The sequence below is a fragment of the Papio anubis genome, chromosome 1 (genome assembly GCF_008728515.1).
Source record: "Papio anubis isolate 15944 chromosome 1, Panubis1.0, whole genome shotgun sequence".
NCBI lineage: Eukaryota > Metazoa > Chordata > Mammalia > Primates > Cercopithecidae > Papio > Papio anubis.
The window spans coordinates 159,927,347-159,947,658 of NC_044976.1; the positions used below are offsets into that span (position 1 = coordinate 159,927,347).

The 20,312-nt window shown below is 40.6% G+C and overlaps 1 protein-coding gene across 6 annotated transcripts in view; it reads right to left on the reverse strand.

Annotated features, from left to right (window-relative positions):
- IPO9 (importin 9) overlaps positions 1 to 20,312 on the reverse strand; it is a 58,455-nt gene that overhangs the window by 24,379 nt on the left and 13,764 nt on the right. For 5 of the 6 annotated variants that reach the window (XM_021928663.2, XM_031657117.1, XM_031657128.1 and 2 more), the window contains exons 2-13: positions 14,775 to 14,836; positions 14,474 to 14,560; positions 13,454 to 13,655; positions 9,849 to 9,937; positions 8,942 to 9,028; positions 7,324 to 7,443; positions 7,115 to 7,215; positions 6,856 to 6,914; positions 6,100 to 6,251; positions 4,513 to 4,611; positions 2,847 to 2,953; positions 2,408 to 2,547 (exon numbers count right to left, since the gene is read on the reverse strand). In XM_021928663.2, coding sequence (XP_021784355.2) covers positions 2,408 to 2,547; positions 2,847 to 2,953; positions 4,513 to 4,611; positions 6,100 to 6,251; positions 6,856 to 6,914; positions 7,115 to 7,215; positions 7,324 to 7,443; positions 8,942 to 9,028; positions 9,849 to 9,937; positions 13,454 to 13,655; positions 14,474 to 14,560; positions 14,775 to 14,836 — 1,305 coding nt within the window. Of the gene's footprint in view, positions 1 to 2,407; positions 2,548 to 2,846; positions 2,954 to 4,512; positions 4,612 to 6,099; positions 6,252 to 6,855; positions 6,915 to 7,114; positions 7,216 to 7,323; positions 7,444 to 8,941; positions 9,029 to 9,848; positions 9,938 to 10,694; positions 10,784 to 13,453; positions 13,656 to 14,473; positions 14,561 to 14,774; positions 14,837 to 20,312 lie in introns of those variants that run through there. The other variant, XM_031657144.1, reaches the window with a different exon arrangement.

Genomic DNA, 20,312 nt, shown 5'->3' on the forward strand with positions numbered 1-20,312 from the left:
ATAATGTACAGAAGCAGTTCCCAAAAGGATGGTCCAGAAATTCCCTAAAGTTAAAACTATTTTCAAAGTAATACAGAGACATTAGTTTTTTCACCTTCATTCTTTCTTTCTTTTTGAGATGGAGTCTCGCTCTGTTGCCCAGGCTGGAGTGCAGTAGCACGATCTTGGCTCACTGCAACCTCCGCCTCCTGGATTCAAGCAATTCTCCTACTTCAGCCTCATGAGTAGCTGGAATTACAGATGTGTGCCACCATGCCCACCTAATTTTTGTATTTCTCAGTAGAGATGGGGTTACACCATGTTAGCCAGGCTGGTCTTGAATTCCTGACCCCATGATCTGCCCACCTCAGCCTCCCAAAGTGCTGGAGTTACAGGCATGAGCCACCAAGCCCAGCCTCGCTTTCATTTTTTTTTTTTTTTTTTTTAAATTTATTTTTTTGAGACGAAGTCTTGCTCTGTTGCCCAGGCTGGACTGCAGTGGCGTGATCTCGACTCACTACAAGCTTCGCCTCCCGGGTTCACGCCATTCTCCTGCCTCAGCCTCCCGAGTAGCTGGGACTACAGGCACCCACCACCACGCCCGGCTAATTTTTTTTTTGTATTTTTAGTAGTGACGGGGTTTCACCGTGTTAGCCAGGATGGTCTCGATCTCCTGACCTCGTAATCCGCCCACCTCAGCCTCCCAAAGTGCTGGGATTACAGGCATGAGCCACCACGACCAGCCACTTTCATTCTTTCACAAGTATACAGTGTAGTTTTCCAGAGGTTATGTGATATGTGATATTCATGGCTCTGACAGCCAGTGGAATGCATGTTTCCATTTCTTTTATTTTAAAAACATCTCAGTTTTAATTTTTAGTATAGTAAATATTAATAAATCAAAGCCACATAAAAATGTCTTTTAAATTGTTGATAATTTGTAACCAGAAAGTTTCAGAATGGTTGGAGTAGAAAAGGTTTTAGCTACAGGCAGGATTAACAAATGATATATACTGAGCCTTTTTCCAGTCTAAATGACAAATATTCTAAAATTTCCAAAGTCTTTGAAAAATCTTTGCTAGGGTAAACTCTACAAGAAATGTGTTAATGGGCTTCAGAAATCTTTCAATGTAATTACAGGATGCCTACTCAAGGCACTTGTAGGATACAAACATTAGACATGACTTCTATTCTCAGAGACCTTACTAGTACGAGTAAGAAAACATATTCAACAATGCAGCATATGATAAGTACAGAGTGAAACAGGATATTCCCAATGGATCTGAGCTCTGGATGTACAACCATTTTAATTTGTGATTCAGAGAATGGAAGTGATGGAGTGAGATACCCGATAATAGATTACCTATTTAAAATCACAGAGCAGAACATTTTCAAATGACGTAAGCAACTCCCAGAACTATCCTATGGAGAGGAAGTAAATGGACTGAAAATGGAGCAAACCATACCAAACGTTCCATGATTTAGGTACTGAGAGAGAAAGCAAAGGTAGTGTTTTGGGATGGGGATCTGGCTCCAAGGATGAGAAAAGGCATGGCATGGCAGAAGCAAGTAGCAGAAAATGCCACACAGACAATGATTCTTAGCTACTGCTCTGTATTGTGGAAGAAATCGGTCTAATAGTAAAGGGCTACTTTTTTTTTTTTTTTTTAACTGAGTCTTGGTCTGTCACCCAGGGTGGAATACAGTGGTATGATCTCATTTCACTGCAACCTCCGCCTCCTGGGTTCAAGTGATTCTCCTGCCTTAGCCTCTTGAGTAGCTGAGACTACAGCCTCCCGCTACCATACCCGGCTACTTTTTATATTTTTAGTAGAGGTGGGGTTTCGCCAAGTTGGCCACACTGGTCTTGAACTCCTGACCTCAGGTGAGTCACCAGCCTCAACCTCCCAAAGTGCTGGGATTAGAGGCGTGAGCCATCACACCTCGCCTACTTTTTTCTTTTTAAGACAGACAGCTAACATGGAATGAGAATGGAACACTTTAATTATTTGGATATTGGCCAAAAATAAAGGTTGAGAAAAATGACAGGAAACAAACAGGAAGAATGTGCCTGATACAGAATGCTTCAACAATGGGAGCAGAACTCGATAATTCTGAAGATACAGCACCAGATTTGCAATCCATTCAAATGCCAAAAACAACCACAAATGGGAATGCCAATTTGGGAAAAAACATTAACATCATGGAAGAATTATGAACTAGGCAATATTAGATTATTATTAGGTGAAGCTTAAGTCAAGGTCTCTGGGCTGTTTTAGAGGTTTGGATGAGTTCAAGCTGTAGGGTGCAAACAATTTTCACTCAAAGGACACAAGAATATCTGGCCTACCAGTCTAAGTGAACAATATAACCAAGATAATGACAGGTCTAAAAAGCTTCTAGCATCCTGGCATGTGCTGAAACATACCTGAGAGGTTGAGGTCTGCAAGGATGACATTGGTCAGGAACCCATGCATGTCAAAATGAATCCTGCCATTTTTCACACTGTCAGTGATGATGGCCTTCACTGAGCCTAGGGCAAGCATGCATGCCTCATGGATCTTCCACCTGTGAAAGGATACTACAGCCTAGTAAAACATACTACACTGCCAAAAAAGATAAATATTTGAGGAAAGAAGACTCAGAAAAGGGCACTCCACCACAATCTCTTCCAAAAGAGTCATTTATCTTAAGCCCTTCCATTCTAACCTACAGCTGAAAACAGAGTAAAATTTTAAAAAGAGATTAAATCTGTTATTAAATTAAAACCAGATTTTCAAATTAAGATAAAAATAAATCCATCCTTTCAAGACTTTTTAAGAAGGGGTAAACAAAAGCATCTTAACTAATTAGTGGCTCACTCTTACCAGTGCTCAGTGCCACTGTTTTTGGTTTGCTCGGCTTCTTGTAAATGTCGAGTGGCTGCAGCAGCCAGGGCTGCTGCACTTTCATTCTGGAAATCTGTGGCCACAGCCTATGGAGAGAGAAGAGCTAATAAATCTGTTTGTGCCCATTAAATGCATTTTAGTTGTAAATTGCTTTAGTCATGACTGTTAGAAGTGATTGGTTCAAGCTCTTTTACATACATGTGCAAACCCCGATTAATTGTATTTAAAATGTTACACCAGTAGGTCAGGGTCTCTAATGAAATTCAAGTAATATCTGTATTCTGTAGTGCCTAGGCATTGTAAGACTAACCAGTTGGGCCAGGCACGGTGGCTCAAGCCTGTAATCCCAGCACTTTGGGAGGCCAAGATGGGTGCATCATGAGGTCAGGAGATCGAGACCATCCTGGCTAACACAGTGAAACCCCGTCTCTACTAAAAAAATACAAAAAAACTAACCAGGCGAGGTGGCGGGCGCCTGTAGTCCCAGCTACTCGGGAGGCTGAGGCAGGAGAATGGCGTGAACCCGGGAGGCGGAGCTTGCAGTGAGCTGAGATCCGGCCACTGCACTCCAGCCTGGGCAACAGAGCGAGACTCCGTCTCAAAAAAAAAAAAAAAAAAAAAGACTAACCAGTTGGCTTCTTTGGCTATATTCCAGCAGAGTATAAATGAGCAATAATAGATGTAGCTTTGGATGACAATGGACCAAATATTTGCTCTCCTGGAGTCTGATCATAGAAAAATAAGTCTAATCTACTAATTGGAACTGAATATAATCTTTCATAGCTCCTTAGAAATACTAAATAATAATGAGAAGTGATTCATCAACAGAGAACAAATCTCCTACCCAACAAGAAGTGGCAGTTTCTTCTTAGTATTTCAGCCTAGAGACAACTCTATGCTCTAGTTCGAAGAGGCAAAGAAAATATAAGCAGGTATTTGGATGTTCATATTTCAGCAATCTATTTTGTTTTGTTAGGTTTGCCAACCTTTGGTCTGTGCTACAGATTCTTGTTGAAGAGTGAATTAAACGGAAATGTTTTTTTTTTTTGAGACTGAGTTTCACTCTTGTTGCCCAGGCTGGAGTGCAATGGTGTGATCTTGGCTCACCACAACCTCCGCTTCCCGGGTTCAAGCAATTCTCCTGCCTCAGCCTCCTGAGTAGCTGGGATTACAGGCATGCACCACCAAGCCCAGTTAATTTTGTATTTTTAGTAGAGATGGGATTTTTCTATGTTGGTCAGGCTAGTCTCGAACGCCTGACCTCAGGTGATCTGCCTGCCTCGGCCTCCCCAAGTGCTGGGATTACAAGTGTAAGCCACCATGCCTGCCATAAACTGAAATGTTCTTGATTCAACTATCCTTATTCCATGGAATACTTAATCCTCTATACAATTCTCCCCCGCACCCTGGCCCTATGGTCTGCACAATTCTTACATCTAATATTTAGTTGTAAGTTAGAACCAATAGCAATCATTTTAGAATTTCTGAGTCTCAAACTTCATTTCAGAAACTCTCTTGCATCCCCAATAAAGTCTGAGATAAAGTCACCCAACAACACTGCTCACCTTGGATTAGTTGTCTAGAAAAAAAAAAAGCTCAAGTGACTGATTAAAATTATGTGGTTGAAGTATCAAGGTAAACTTACCAGCAACAAGTCTTGAGCTGCTATTCTAACAGTATAGGAGAATGTATCATCATCTTCATCTTCTACAAACTGTTGGGGGTTGGCTGTCCATACTTTAATCTGAAAAGATCAAATTATATCTTTGTGATGCTGCCAATCTGATTCATAGCTTTTCATCAACAAATACGGGAAGATTTCAACCTATTATCCTGAACAAAACTCTAGCCTTTTGCTGGATACAATGGCTCACAACTGTAATCCTGACACTTTGGGAGGCCAAGGTGGGAGAATTGCTTGAGCCCAGGAGTTTGAGACCAGCCTGGGCAACATGGTGAGAACCCGCCTCTACAAAAAAATAAAAAAGTCAACTGGGCATGGTGGCATATGCTTGTGGTCCTAGCTACTCAGGAGGCTGAGGCAGGAGGATGGCACGAGCCTGGGAGGTCAAGGCTGCCATGAGCTGTGTCTACACCACTACACTCCAGCCTGAGCAACACAGCAAGACCCTGTCCGAAAAAAAACAAACAAAACAAAACAACAACAACAAAAACTGAAACAAAAACTCTAGCTTCAAAAATCTTTTCTTTTTGATATAGAGAAACAAATACTATCAAGTAGCAAGGTAGGTAGCAATGGCTATTGCTCTCTTTTAGAATCTGGCTGATTACTAGCTCTCTGCCAATGTCAACCAGCTGTTACCCTTTGACAGATCGATTTTCTGAACAGATTAAGTCTGATGGACTATTTACTGTGAAAATTATGTCAATTCTTGTGCTGTTTTAAGCGAGGCGTTACCTAATTTTTCAACGTTCTTTGCTGGTTTTGATGACCCACCATCAGGCTAACGGTCTGATCATTACATTTTACTATAGGGAAGGAACAGATTCTCCTAAAAATCAGCGTCTTAGGTTAGTGGTCCTGTGAGATTTTCTAATGGCAAAAGTGGGCCAGGCACAGTGGCTCGTGCCTATAATCACAGCACTTTGAGAGGCCAAGGTGGGCAGATTGCTTGAGCCTAGGAGCTAGAGACTACCAGCCTGGGCAACATAGTATAGTACTTTTCTGCACAAAAAAAAAAAAAAAAAAAAAAAATTAGCCAGGTGTGGTGGTGAACTCCAAAACTTTGGATATGGCAATAAAATGATGTCAAACCTTTCCTAGAACTTCACATGAAATTATTCTTCTTGGGGCCGGGCACGGTGGCTCACGCCTGTAATCCCAACATTTTGGGAGGCCGAGACGGGTGGATCACCTGAGGCGGGGAGTTTGAGACCAGTCTAACCAACATGGAGAAACCCTGTCTCTACTAAAAATACAAAATTAGCCGGGCATGGTGGCACATGCCTGTAATCCCAGCCACTCGGGAGGCTGAGGCAGGAGAATCGCTTGAACCTGGGAGGTGGTGGCTGCAGTGAGCCGAGATCACGCCACTGCACTCCAGCCTGGGCAACAACAGCGAAACTCCTTCTCGAAAAAAAAGAAATTATTCTTCATTATTCTTCTTGTGTCTACTTTTAGAAATAAAGTGTTCGCTTGACCAAGACCTCACATTCTTTAAGTTGCACTTTCCAAATACAAGATGGCAACTGTCTCTCAAATATTATTTACCTGCTCCTCAGTGATTTGCATGTACAGGATAATATAATAAATCAATTCAGGCAAGGCTTTCTTAACAGTGCTTTTGAATTTGCTATTTTCTAGTAGAGCATGGACAAATTCAAAAATGCTAAAGACGAGATTTTCAAAGCCCAGGACTTCACCTGCAGGAAATGCACAAGAGAAGAAATTAATGACAAGAAAGCAAAAGGAAAGCACACATGCTGAAAATGAACTACATAATCTTTGTAAATTATTGAATATTTCAAGCACTTGCTAATGATTATTCCTGAGGAATTGGGAGAGAGGGCTCAGAAGTCACAAAACGTAATTTTGAGGATATTAAATATTCTTTGGTTTTTCAAGTAAAAGAATCAGATACACTGGATATATTTTCCAGTATGTCTATTGTTCTAATCTGAAATAATTAGAAATATTAAAACAGAAATGAAAGACTCATTATCTGGGACCCCAAAATGAAACACAACAAAATGCCAGAAGTAGGCTAGATTAAATGGCCTTAAAAGTATCTCTTCCAACGCAGAAATTCTATGATTTTATGAGATTTATGCAACTACCTATCAGGAACAGATTAAAGATTGTCAATTCTCATTTCCCCACATCTAATACATTGAAAATAAACTCAGTTAGAAAACACTTAACAGAGTGAAGCCTCTCAAGTTATTGTTTTTTATGCCCCCCGTCTCTGGCTTCTTTTTCTTTTTCCCACTAACTGGTATTTCTATAAAGATCAAATAAACTACATACCATCAGAATCCACAGGATCTTCTACTTCTTCTGTGTAATTTACTTCTGTCCTCACATAAGTATGATGAAGAGTAAAGAAACAGAATTTGGAGTCTGCTTTACATATAATCTACAAGGAAATGTTACATATTCCAACACTAAAAGTAGACACCTTAAAAAAGCCTGTGTAAGAAGAGTGGAACCATATGAATGTGAGACCCAATGCGAGATTCCTAACTATAGGTGGTAGTAGCTCCCTTAAACTTTCAAGAAAGGATATAAAGCTGCACTCTCGGTTAGGGTGTTCCAAACAATAGGCAGAATCTGCTGCATGGAGGACACCATGTGCTTTGGGAAGTTTTTCACTAGGGCTGTCACTGCCTAAGAAGTTAAGAGAAAAGGACCCAAGTTATGAGTGATATATAGGAAATAAATGATTTCAGACCACCCCCTCAAACACCAAATATTTCATTGGTAGTAAGTGTTTACCTTTAGGACCTCCATCTTAAACCCACTGTCAGATGTGGGTCCATCTGGTATCTGGAGGGCCTGAACAAAGGCCTCTGTGAACTGCTGCACCACGGGAAAGATCAGGACTTTGGCTGCACCCTGACAACAGAAACCAAAGTCAATGCTGGATAAATCCCTAATCCATGGCTTCAACACATATATATCAAACACTGATATGTGAAAGGCACCTAAAGCTCTCTTCAAGCTCCAAGCCTGATCAGAAGAGAATAGCTATAAAGTCAATGAAAGTGTTACCTAAGATTTCATGTTTCCTTAACCAGCACTTGCAGTTCTTCATCAAAGCCCTCTTAAAAACTATTATGTAAGACCAACTTTCCTCCTAACTGCTTCTGAATCACAGGGATTGGTATTTTTCAGCTAGCTTTGCTTCACGCAAGAGGGCCATAAAAAGAGTAGGAAAGTTCTGAGTGATGACTACTATAAAAAGGATATAGGATAAGGTGTTTGAAGAAGACAGACCCAAAAGAAGACTAAGCTTTTTACAAGTTGAAAATTCACTCAGGCCAGGTGTGGCGACTCACACCTGTAGTCCTAGCACTTTGGGAGGCCAAGGTGGGAGGATCACTTGAGCCTAGGAGTTCAAGATGAGCCTAGGCAACATAGGGAGAGACCCCGTCTCTACAAAAATAAATTAATTAGGCTGGGCACGGTGGCTCATGCCTGTAATCCCAGCACTTTGGGAGGCCGAGGTGGGCGGATCATGAGGTCAAGATATCAAGACCATCCTGGCCAACATGGTGAAACCCTGTCTCTACTAAAAATACAAAAATTAGCTGGGCATGATGGGGCGTGCCTATAGTCCCAGCTACTCAGAGGCTGAGGCAGAAGAATCACTTGAACCTGGGAGGTGGACGTTGCAGTGAGCTGAGATTGCACCACTGCACTCCAGCCTAGCAACAGAGTGAGACTCCATCTCTAAATAAATTCATTCATTCATTCATTCGCCGGGAGTGGTGGCACATGCTGGTGGTCTCAGCAACTTGGGAGGCTGAGATGAGAGGATTGCTTGAACCTGTGAGGTTGAGGCTGCAGTGAGCTATGATCATGCCACTGCATTCCAGCCTGGGTGACAGAGCAAGATCTTGTCTCAAAAAAATCCAAATAAATAAAAAAATAAAAATACAGCTGGGAGCTGTGATTCATGCTTATAATCCCAGCACTATGGGAGGCTGAGGCAGGAAGATTGCTTGAGCCCAGAAGTTTAAGACCAGCCTGGGCAATACAGTGAGACCCTATCTCTACAAAAATTTACAAAATAAAATCAGCCAAGTGTGGTGGTGCATACCACACCTGTAGTTCCTACTGGGGGTCGGGGATGCTGAGGTCAGGGGATCACTTAAGCCCAGGACTTCAAGGCTGCAGTGAGCCATGATTACGCCACTGTACTCCAGCCTGGGTGACAGAACAAGACCCTGTCTGGAAAAATAACAATAATAATAATTTAATAAAAATGTTAAATCTATCTCTAATACTGGTTAGTGTGCTTTTTGGTGCTGCTATCATGAAACGACTCACTGCTCTGCATGAATAAAACTTGTAAGCATGAAGTCTGTTATTGATCCAAAGACCTGCTTACCTTTTCCAGCTCCTCCATGTTACAGATCATATGGGCACAAGTGGTAAATATTTCCACGGCTCGGGAACGGGTTCGAATACCATACACCTGGAAAAAAGGTTACAGCATAACAGCACAGCCACGACATTGGAATGTGTAGGTATGTGTGTATCTTGGACTAGAAGTAAAACTATGACTAATGAATCCTTACATGAGATTGGATGCCCTCGAGAAATGGGAAATGTAACTCATTTACATTTACAGGAGGCAGACTTCTGTAATTCAGAGAATGAAAGGTAGCAGAATCATAATGTTGGAACTTATTGGAATGAACCTTACACATGGGCCTCTGTTGGTTCATTTGATTAAAAAATACCAGGCTGGGTAGTGCTTAAAATCCCAACACAGCCAATATATTTCCTTTAAAATGCAGACTATTGGTTGGGGGCAGAGGTGAATAGGGAAGTTACATTATCCATCAGGTATTTACATCTTATTGTAAATGAGTTATCATTCATATACACTCTAATCAAATATATATGCAATATATTAAGGGTCTATTATGGGCAATGCAGTGATAGATTGCTTCCAATTACTTAGCTGAGGTAGGCAAGCTTAGGTGGGATAACTCAATAAACTGAGGCTGGAAGTAGCATGAAGGAAGGCACTATTTATCTACCTAGGGGCTACTGGATGCCAGGAAGTACGATATGTGAAGAAATATTTCAGCTATTTCACTCTTTTATCAAAGGCTTGCCCTTGTAGTTGAGTGAAAGGTCTAAGGTTAAAGCAGATTCAGATCCAAAACTTTGTCAGTTCTAGTCTTTAGGTATTGAGATCAGTTGCAAACACCATAATCTCCCACCTGAAAGGCTGGGGGCTGAAGACAGCCTGAACTCACTATAATCTTGGAGCTGAGATTTCATACCTCAGCCATGGTGAAGATCTTATACATCTCTGGGAGAATGACAGGAGCAACAAGTGGCATCTGTGTGTCTGTCACTTCTCGAGTGAATTCTACAAAGAAAAAAGCAGTACTGTTTAAAAAAAAAATACTGCTTCATAAAGACATTAAGGTTGATATTTTCTGAACTGCTTCTAGGTGGCAGTTCCCAAACAGACAGCACACAGGTAAAGACACTGGCCTGGTGGTCTCATTCTGTGAAAGCAAAAGTAGCAAGAGTTACTGATTATTTGTTAGAAGGAGAAAGAATAACATGGAAATAGAGAAAAATATAAGCAATTAAAAAAGAAAACTTTAATATAAATACTGAAAGAAAATCTATAATAGAACTGCATAAATGTCCTTGTGAGGTCAACTTGGGAAAATTCTGTATTAATTTACCTTGTGCTCATCTGTCAACATTCAGTTACACTTCGAGGTTTCTTACCTTTGGTTCTATTTTCAGTACTTTCACTTGGCAAGCTAGTTTGATGCACATAATAAAATATGTACAGACTTACTGGGCCTCAACTCCTCTTTGTATATGTTACTCTTCTCAGTAGATGATATTTATTGACCTAAAAGTCAGAGGCTGCTGCTAACTGGAACAAATAGGAATTTTCTATATAAATGTGGCAAAAAGCAACCTATACACAGAATGAGACTCGAAGGTGACGGAAATATGGGTCGTATCTTTCCCTTCATTTCTTCAAAAAAAAAAAACATAAATACACCACACACAAAGTACTGAGACAGCACAAACGACCCCTGGATTCATGTTACAAAGCAGCAGAATAAAAGCCCTTGAGTTCCAATAACTATTCACTTTACCTGATGCTTTTCCACGTTATCACTATAAAAATGGACATAGGTACTGGGCACAGCGGCTTATGCCTGTAATCCCAGAGCTTTGGGAGGCTGAGGCAGGAGGATCACTTGAGGTCAGGAGTTCAAGACCAGTCTGAACATAGCAAGATCTGCCACTACATTAAAAAAACAAACAAACAAAAAAACCAAAATGCTGCGTGTGGTGGCATGTGTCTGTAGTGCCAGCTACTTAGGATGCTGAGGCAGGAGGCTCACTTGAGTCTAGGAAGTTAAGGTTACAGTAAGCTACAACAGTGCCACTATACCTGAGCCCAGGTGACAGAGTAAGATCACGTCTCAAATAAATAAATAAATAAAAATAAAAATAAAGCTAACCACTTGGGACATTTTGGGAAAAGATACACAGCTAGAAACGCAAGTTGGCATTTTCAAGGTTAAGGTACTCCACAATTTTGAGCAGTATCAATCCCCATGAGTCAAATGGAGACCAAATACTCAAGGTTGAATTTTCTTTACAGCTGTAATTTCCTCCTCAAGAATAAAGTATGAGCTTTGAATGGTAAGTGAGTGTTCTATTTTATTTAGAAATCCAAGGAAATTAGTCCAAACAAATATGACAGATGGCATAACAAGTTTTTATGAAAAATATAGTATAATTTAATTCCGCTAATAAAATGCTTAACTGCTTTTTACTCTCCTATACTCATCCCTGGTATCAATTTATTAATACTTTATAGGTTTAATTCCAAAAGTTTTCTGAGGTGATTCAGCAAGTCAGAAAAATTCTAGGACTCCAGCAACACCTCAATCTCCAAATTTCTTTGAGAATAAAGAAAAAGCTGTATCTGGTGGATCAAATCTTCTAATCCTTAGCTGCTATGTTTACATTTCCTTTACACCATGAGCCTTAGTTGGTTCTCATCTATAAATAGATAAGTTTAATAGGAAGCCTCATTAAAGGGAAACTGGTATAGTATCTTGAAAAACTCTGAAGAGAATCAGTCCCATTCTCCTAATGGGCCTCTGTCCAACCACCATGTCCTGCTATCTTCATGCATGCCTAAGTTTTTGTTGTCAGAGTACAGTCTACCCTCGTTTGAAAATATTTGGAGCAAGTATTTGGGAATGGGGTTGGCTGCCAGCCATTCCATGTCTGGTGACTCCATTACAAAAGGACACAAATTTCCCCAAGAGTTCTTTCCCTGTGGCTGGCAGAAAAGTGATCTCACTGAACAGTAATTTCCTTAGTCAAACACAATAAGGGCTCTTCAGCATCCAAATCAAGATAAATGTACAAACACCTTTCTCTCCAGGTTTGTCAAAAGAAGCTGAATTTCATGTTGGAAGACTGAGAGGGAACAGGCTTCCTTTCCTTGGTAGAACATGTATCTGTTAATTGATATCCTGGCACTATGAAGTGGTGAATAAAGAATCCTGAAAGGCCAATTTCATGGAGACGGGTGTGTGAAATCACTTGAACAATGAATGAGTCATAAAGGAGAAGTAAGGGCAATAAGCAGGGAAGTGAAAATCTGAGCAAGGAACATTTTGATCTTTTTGGTAAGTCTGTTCTGTATCTGAGCTAAAAACTGAAGCTTTGTCATAGGCAATCAATACGAATATAGTGGTAATTCAAAAAGGCAGCTGGGGGCATGGGAAGAGGTGATTTTGAAACAAAAGGAGAAGAAAGATTTGCATTTGACAAAGAGTTGATATTATCTACCATTAACATCACATGGACTAGCAAAATTTGGCCTATGTGCCAAGTTCAGTAAACTGAGATTGAGAGAGAATAGAACTGGCATTCACAACTAGGTAAGAAAACATTTCAGGTAAGCTAGTACGTCATAGAGAAAGAGAAGATATTGGTGGGACTTCTACAAACCTCCATAAACGAAGGAGAAAGATGACTTCTAAAGGATCAGTACAGGATGACTAAAGGCCAGGTAAGAATTTCTTGAAGGCAAAACAGAGTAGTGACTTCATCTAGGGAATAAGAAGCAGGGAGGAACTTGCAAAGGACTGGGAAACTCAGGCCATCCCTAAGGATATATGAAAGCAGATTCTGGGAGGGATTGATAACTTAATCAGGTTTAGAAGAGATATCCATTAAATCTCTTTGAACTAAAAGTAGAAGTATTTTTATCAACTTCTCAGAACAGAGAGAAGGAAAAGATACTGAGACTACATATTCTCTAACTGGCTAAATGAAGGTCAGGATTATATGGCTATACTGTTTTTATCTTCTTTTTAAATATTTCTATAAAAATTCATTTTACAATTCTTAACTTTGCCATGGTTGAACTAAGTGGAAAAATAATATATAGTAATAATAATCATAGTAACTAAACTTTACTGAACAAATAAAGATAGATTAGCTAATTTAAACCATACCAAAAGCTCCTTTGATGCAGATACTACTATCATCTTAATTTTATATAGAAGGAAACTCAGGCTCAAAGAAGGTAAGTGAAGGATCAAGGTGAAGCCCCTACAAAAATTTAAAATCTGAATACTCAATCTCTATGCTAATACTGTATCTGTAAGTGGTAGGTTTGGCAGTAGAAGTAATACTATACAAACTTAACTCCCTAGAAAAAAACAATGGAGCTGGAGGGTAGATGCAGAGATAAAAACTAGGAGGGAGGAATAACATCAGTAGCAATTCCTACTGATCCAGGCCATTATATCACATAGCTTCTGGTAATACTCCTGTCGCTTGAGATCCAAGTACCAATACCAGGGAAAAGGGCTTCTGGTACCTGTCAGCACACGCATGGCTCCATGGACGGCATTTAAGTCTCCGCTCACCAACATCTCCATGAGCAGGTTGAAGAGTTGGGGCCAAGCTTCAGGCCAGTCCCAGTGGGCAATGGCTGACACTGCATAGGCCACACTGGAGCGCACTTTGCTTATCGATTCTCTCAACCCATTAGGCAATAGCTCCCGGATAACAATTTTTGCCTGTAAGGGATAAAAGTCCACCTGCTATTAGATCAGGTTATAAGTGACTGGCAGAGCCCAGTTCAGTTGGGAACTGTGTTGGAAAAACAATGAGTACAAGGTACTGCAATGAGTACAAGGTACTGCATAAACTTGCAATGAATTGTCAAGTTTATATATAGGAGTTTTAGAGGAGTCTTCTCTAAAACTCCTATATATAAACTTGACAATTCATCTGGAGGGTTCATCTGTGATCTCTACACTTATGCCGTCCATTACAGTAGCCACTAGCTACACATGGCTATTAAAATTTTAAAACATTTAAAATTCAGTTCCTCAGTTGCACTAGCCCCATTTTAAGTGCTCAATAGCCATATGTAGCTAGTAGCTATTGTTTTAGACAGCATAGACACAGAATATTTCCATAACTGCATAAAGTTCCAATGGAAAACATTCCTCCAGACCTCACACCTCAAAATTTCTTGGGGACTCAGGATGATTGCACATTATTGCACTAAGTACAAACATTATTTCATTTAATTCTTAAACCCTTAGTTGGTATTTTTATTCTCATTTTGGAGATTTAGGAAATTGAGGCTTAGGCGTTAACACATTTCCAATGATCTCATAGCTTGTAAAAAGCAAAACTGGAATTTGAACACAGACCAGCCTGATACTTGAGCTCTTTAATGTATAGCCCTATGCCCGCAATGCCAGCCAACAATCTCCTTCTCTGCCTAGTCTTGATTGCTTCATGCAGTCAAAGAATGTTGATAGTCTAATCTCTTAAAATGGACCCTCAAATCTCCTCAGGTAGACTAATCAAGTAACTGACTTACCCTTTCTGTAGTTTCAGGAGGCCTAAATTTCTCTGATTGGGCACACCAGTGAGTCTCCACATATTGTTTCAAGATGACTGATGCCAGCTGTGAAGAGAATAAGCCAAGTAGTACAGCAAGAAAAAGATTTTTTTCACACATAAAAACTATATACATGGTCCGATACATCTGAAGTCTATCTAAATCTGGCACGACATCCTAGGTTATTTATAAATCGGCCTTATTCTTATTCTTTCCCATAAGAAAGTTTCATTACCAAGGAAAAGGAAACTACTTATAAATTGGGCCAGTCTGGACTTACCTGACGGATTGCCAGTGCCCCCTGGGGATCTACAGTCAGTTCTGCCAAGTGAACACCAAATTCTGAAAGAGAAAATTTTATTGAGTCTAAGAGCACCCAGGAAAGCCATAGCAATTTACTAAGCTCTAACCCTGATGCCAACAAGATTTCAGAAAGAATCCTAATCTGTTATTTCAAAAAGAGCTGATAACTACTAAGACTGATTCCTCCAAGTAAAAGAAACAAGTTGGCTTACAGGACATGCCTTGTTACAATGAAGTTCCAACACGCTCACACTTTTTCCAGTCACCGCATACCACCTTCCAGTCATCTTCCCTTCCAAGATGACAATACCTTCCTCTTATACCAATTAATGTGGTAACTGAAACATGGAGCCTGCCGTGGTGGCTCACCTCTGTAATCCCAGCACTTTGGGAGGCCGAGGTGGGTGGATCACTTGAGATCAGGAGTTCGAGACCACCCTGGCCAACATAGTGAAACCCCATCTCTACTAAAGATACAAAATTAGCCAGGCTTGGTGATGCGTGGCTGTAATCCCAGCTTCTTGGGAGGCTGAGGCAGAAGAATCACTTGAACCGAGGAGGAGGAGGTTGCAGTGAGCTGAGATTACACCATTGCACTCCAGCCTGGGAGACAAAAGCAAAACTCTGTCTCAAAAAAACAAAACAGGCTGGGCGCAGTGGCTCACGCTTATAATCCCAGCACTTTGGGAGGCCAAGGCAGGTGGATCACAAGGTCAGGAGTTCAAGAACAGCCTGGCCAAGATGGTGAAACCCCGTCTCTACTAAAAATACAAAAAAATTAGTCGGGCATGGTGGCAGGCATCTGTAATCCCAGCTACTTGGGAGGCTGAAGCAGAGAATTGCTTGAACCTGGGAGGTAGAGGTTGCAGTGAGCTGGGATCATGCCATTGCATTCCAGCCTGGGCTACAGAATGAGACTCCATCTCAAAAAACAAACAAACAAAACAAAACAACAAACAAACAAAAAAAGGGACCAAAACCAAAACAAAACAAAAAAACATGGGACTATCTATTCCTGAGGACAACTTAAAAGGTGAGATTTCACGAGCTGCCCAGATATATGCCACCAATTATGAGCTGATTAAGTCCAAGAACACATGGCTTTAACAAACTTAGTCCTAAAAATGAGAGGTTTCCAATAAGCAATGGAACTTGAACTGCACATTTGGAGACTGTAAATAACTCTTACTTCCAATTAAAATTTATTTTTTAAAAATGATTACTAAAATAAATTTTGTTTTAGAGACAGGGTCTCTGTCATCCAGGCTGGGGTGCAGTGGCGTAATAATAGCTCACTGCAGTGTCGAATTCCTAGGCTCAAACGAACTTCCTGCCTCAGCCTCCCGAGTAGCTGAGACTACAGATGCACACCACTGTGCCTGGCTCCAAATTAAAACTTAGATCTAATATATACTTGCAAAGGAGTAAACTATCAAATATTTGTTTGTGAAAAGAGGAGGAAGAATGTAAAACCAACAGTGCATCATAATTTTTACACCTCACATTGTAGGGCTGTGCTATCCAATACAGTAGCTATTAGTCACAATGGCTGTACCTGTAATGTGGCTGGTGAGACTTGAGATGCCTATAAATGTAATACACACTAGATTTCAAACTGTGTGAAAAAAAGAGGAAAATATCTTTTTATATTGATCAAATGTTGCAATACTTTGTCTATATCAGGTTAAATGAATATAGAGTTAAAATTTAATTTTATGTTTCTTTTTGCCTTTTTAATGCAGCCACTAGAAAATTTAAAATTTCACAAGTGACTCATACTATATTTCTGTTGGACAGCACTATGCTAAAGAATGAACAGCAGTTTTCTAGACCTGCTCAGTATTGGTAGATACATAGGTCACAATAGGCTCACCACTCCCATTTGGAGGGAGCTATAGATTAGCATGATTAAGAGAATGGGCTGTTCAGGTTCAAATCCTGAAGCCACTATGCCTGTCCTTAGGTAAGTTACCTTTCTAAACCTCAGCTTCCTCACCCACAAAATAAGAATACTGATATCAGGGCTCAGCGAGGTGGCTCATGCCTGTAATCCCAGCACTTTGGGAGGTGGGGGCGGACGCATTACCTGAGTTCGAGACCAGCCTGACCAACATGGAGAAACCCTATCTCTACTAAAAATACAAAATTAGCTGGGCATGGTGGCACATGCTTGTAATCCCAGCTACTCGAGAGGCTGAGGCAGGAGAATCGCTTGAACCCAGGAGGCACAGGTTGCGATGAGCCGAGATTGTGCCATTGCACTCCAGCCTGGGCAACAAGAGGGGAACTCCGTCCCCTCCGCAAAAAAATACTGGTATTGATATATCAAGCAATCCTTCTAAGACTCAATAATATAACATATGTAAAATGCTTTGCACAATATCTGCCATAGTGGTAAAAACTTGAAGACAAAAATAAGTTATTTTGCTATTATTTTTTATTGTCTATCATGAATACACTGGCTTTCCCATCTCATGTAAGTAAAGTTACTTTTCATGTAAAGTTCCACGTTAACTGGATTCTACTGAAATAGCCATCCAAAGGGCATTTATAAAACAGAAAAGCTTAATACCAAGAAAGAGTTGTTACATGCAGTGTTTCAGGTTCAAGGCTTATCCAAGTAACCAGGTTAAAAACTGCTGAAGATAATCTGTGTCTCTATTTTACAAAATAATTTTTGTAGGCTTACAGAAAAGCGGAACAGTACAGACAGTTCATGGATATCATTCATCCATTTTTTCTCTTACATAATCATGGTTCAGTGATCAAAAATCAGGAAATTAACATGAGTACAATACTATTAACTAAACTAGACTTGATAAGAACTTCACCAGTTTTTTTTCCTTATTGTCCTTTTTCCTTCAGGATCCCATGATCCCACATTGTATTTGGTTGCCATGTTTCCTTAGTTTCTTCTAAAGTGTGACAGTTCTTCATTCTTGTCTTTTGTGACCAGAACACTTTTGGTGAATATCGATCAGTTATTTTGTAGAATGTGTCTCAATTTGGGTTTGACTAAAGTTTCCTCAGCTTTAGACGGAGGTTATGCATTTCTGGCAAGAATACCAGAAAGTGATGCTGTGTCCTTCTCAGTATATCATATTAGGGAGTACATAATGTGGATAAAAATTTTATTACTGGTTATGGTAACATTGATTACATGGCAAAGTCTGCTGGGTTTCTCCACTTAAAGGTACTGTTTTTCCCTTTGTAATTGATCCAAATCTTGGGAGACATACTTTGACATTTTGCTATTATTCTGTTTCTTTTCAAACTCTCATCCACTGATTTTAGCATCCATCTGTGAGTGTTACCTGCCTGATGGTTATTTTGCATTTCTTTTATTCTCTTCATTTATTAATTGGAATTTTTTTTTTTTTTTTGAGACAGAGTCTAGCTCTGTCGCCCAGGCTGGAGTGCAGTGGCGCGATCTCGGCTCACTGCAAGCTCCGCCTCCTGGGTTCACGCCATTCTCCTGCCTCAGCCTCCTGACTAGCTGGGACTACAGGCGCCCGCCACCGCGCCTGGCTAATTTTTTGTATTTTTAGTAGAGACGGGGTTTCACCGTGGTCTCGATCTCCTGACCTTGTGATCCGCCCGCCTCGGCCTCCCAAAGTACTGGGATTACAGGCGTGAGCCACCGCGCCCGGCCTTGGAATTCTTTTATAAGGAAGTACTGTCCCTTCTCCTTTATTTATTACAATATTATAAAATATGTATTTTGGTTTTCATCCATGATTCCTGGTTCTCAGCTCCTGTAAGCCTTATTATTTCCTAAGTGACTAGAGGAATATCTTTTTTTTTTTTTTTGAGACAGAGTCTCACTCTGTCATACAGACTAGAGTGCAGTGGCACTATCTCAGCTCACTGCAACCTCTGCCTCCTGGGTTCAAGTGATTCTTGTGCCTCAGCCTCTGGAGTAGCTGGAATTGCAGGAGTATACCACCACGTCCAGCTAATTTTTGTATTTTTAGTAGAGACTGGGTTTTGCCACGTTGGCCAGGCTGGTCTTGAACTTTTGACTTCAAGTCTGCCCACCTCAGTCTCCCAAAGTGCTGGGATTACAGGTGTGGACCACCACACCCGACCAAGAATATCTTTTCTTAAAAAGTATTTGCCTTTTGTCCTTGGTTCCTGAAGTAGCTCCTGAAGAATAAAGGTGACAGTCTTTTCTTACTTACAAGATACTTTTTTCTGTCTTTTTTTCCCCCACATCACCTCACCTTTCCTTTTTTTTTCCCATTCCCCTACCTGATGCAATGGTCTTAGGATCAGGGCTGTAACTACATGTGTTGGAAGCAGGAATGATTCCTAAGCAAGAAATTGTAACTCCGTATTGTAACTTAGGTCAGAATTCCTAATGGACTGATGGGAATGGGTTGTGCTTTCACCCCATTGAGCAAAATTGGGGCTAACAGTTAATACAGGTATATCGCCTGATAGTAAAAAGAGCCCACTAGTTCTGCACCTCTGTAACCTAACCCTATCTGAATGGGGCGCACTGAGGAAGAGGTACTTGCTAGACTAGTATTGTTGCCTGCAATCTAGACCATCACAGTGGCTGATTGTAATGCCCCTTCCAAAGGTGGAGAAGTTTGGGTACTTATTAAGAGAGAAGAAACAGTAGTTCAGAGGAAAGAAATGAGTAAGTGGATTATGAACTGAGAGGATTCCAATATCACATTAACACCTCAAAAGAGGCTCAGAGCAAGAGATGACATTGCCTCTTAGCTCAATTATATCAAATACATGAAATGGTAAAGCTCTGTGTTTGCTGAGACTACTTCTGCTTTTGCAACCTCACAAGAATGAAAGGAAGCCTGCCAATCTGAGTGGCCTCACCCTGGGAGACATTCATACAATATGATGAACTGGATTATTAATTATTGAATGGGATTCTAGTAATGTGGCAGTATCTTTTGAGTTGGACATCCTTTTGACGTAAGGGATCAGGGTTTGAAGACCCAAGGGTGGACTGTGATTTTGTGAAATATGTATTTGGTCTTTGACTTCATTTCCTGTCAAACAGCTCCTAAAATCCTCAGAAACTCCAAAGTGATGTCTTTTTGTATGCTAATAAGCTGACTTGATAGCTGGCAGCTCCTAGGTAGCTTTGGGATGGGGGCTGGTCACTGGAAATATCTAGGCAGAATTAGAGGGTTGGGACTTTCATCCCCCCACCTCACCCTGTGAGAAGGTAGAGGGGCTGAAGGTTAAGTTGATCATCAATGGTCAGTGGTTCAATCAATCATGGCAGGGTAATGAAACTTCCATAAAAATGCCAAAGAACATACTCCTGCATTCTGGACCCTTCCAGACCTCATCCTATGTATCTCTTCACCTGGCTGTTTATTTGTATCATTTAGAATATCCTTTGTAGAAAAATCTGTAAAAGTATTTCCCTGAGTTCTGTGAGCTGCTCTAGCAAATTAATCAAACCCAAAGTCCTGGCAACCGCAACTTGAAGCTGGTTTGTTAGAAGTTCCAGAGGCCTAGACTTGCAACTGGTATCTGA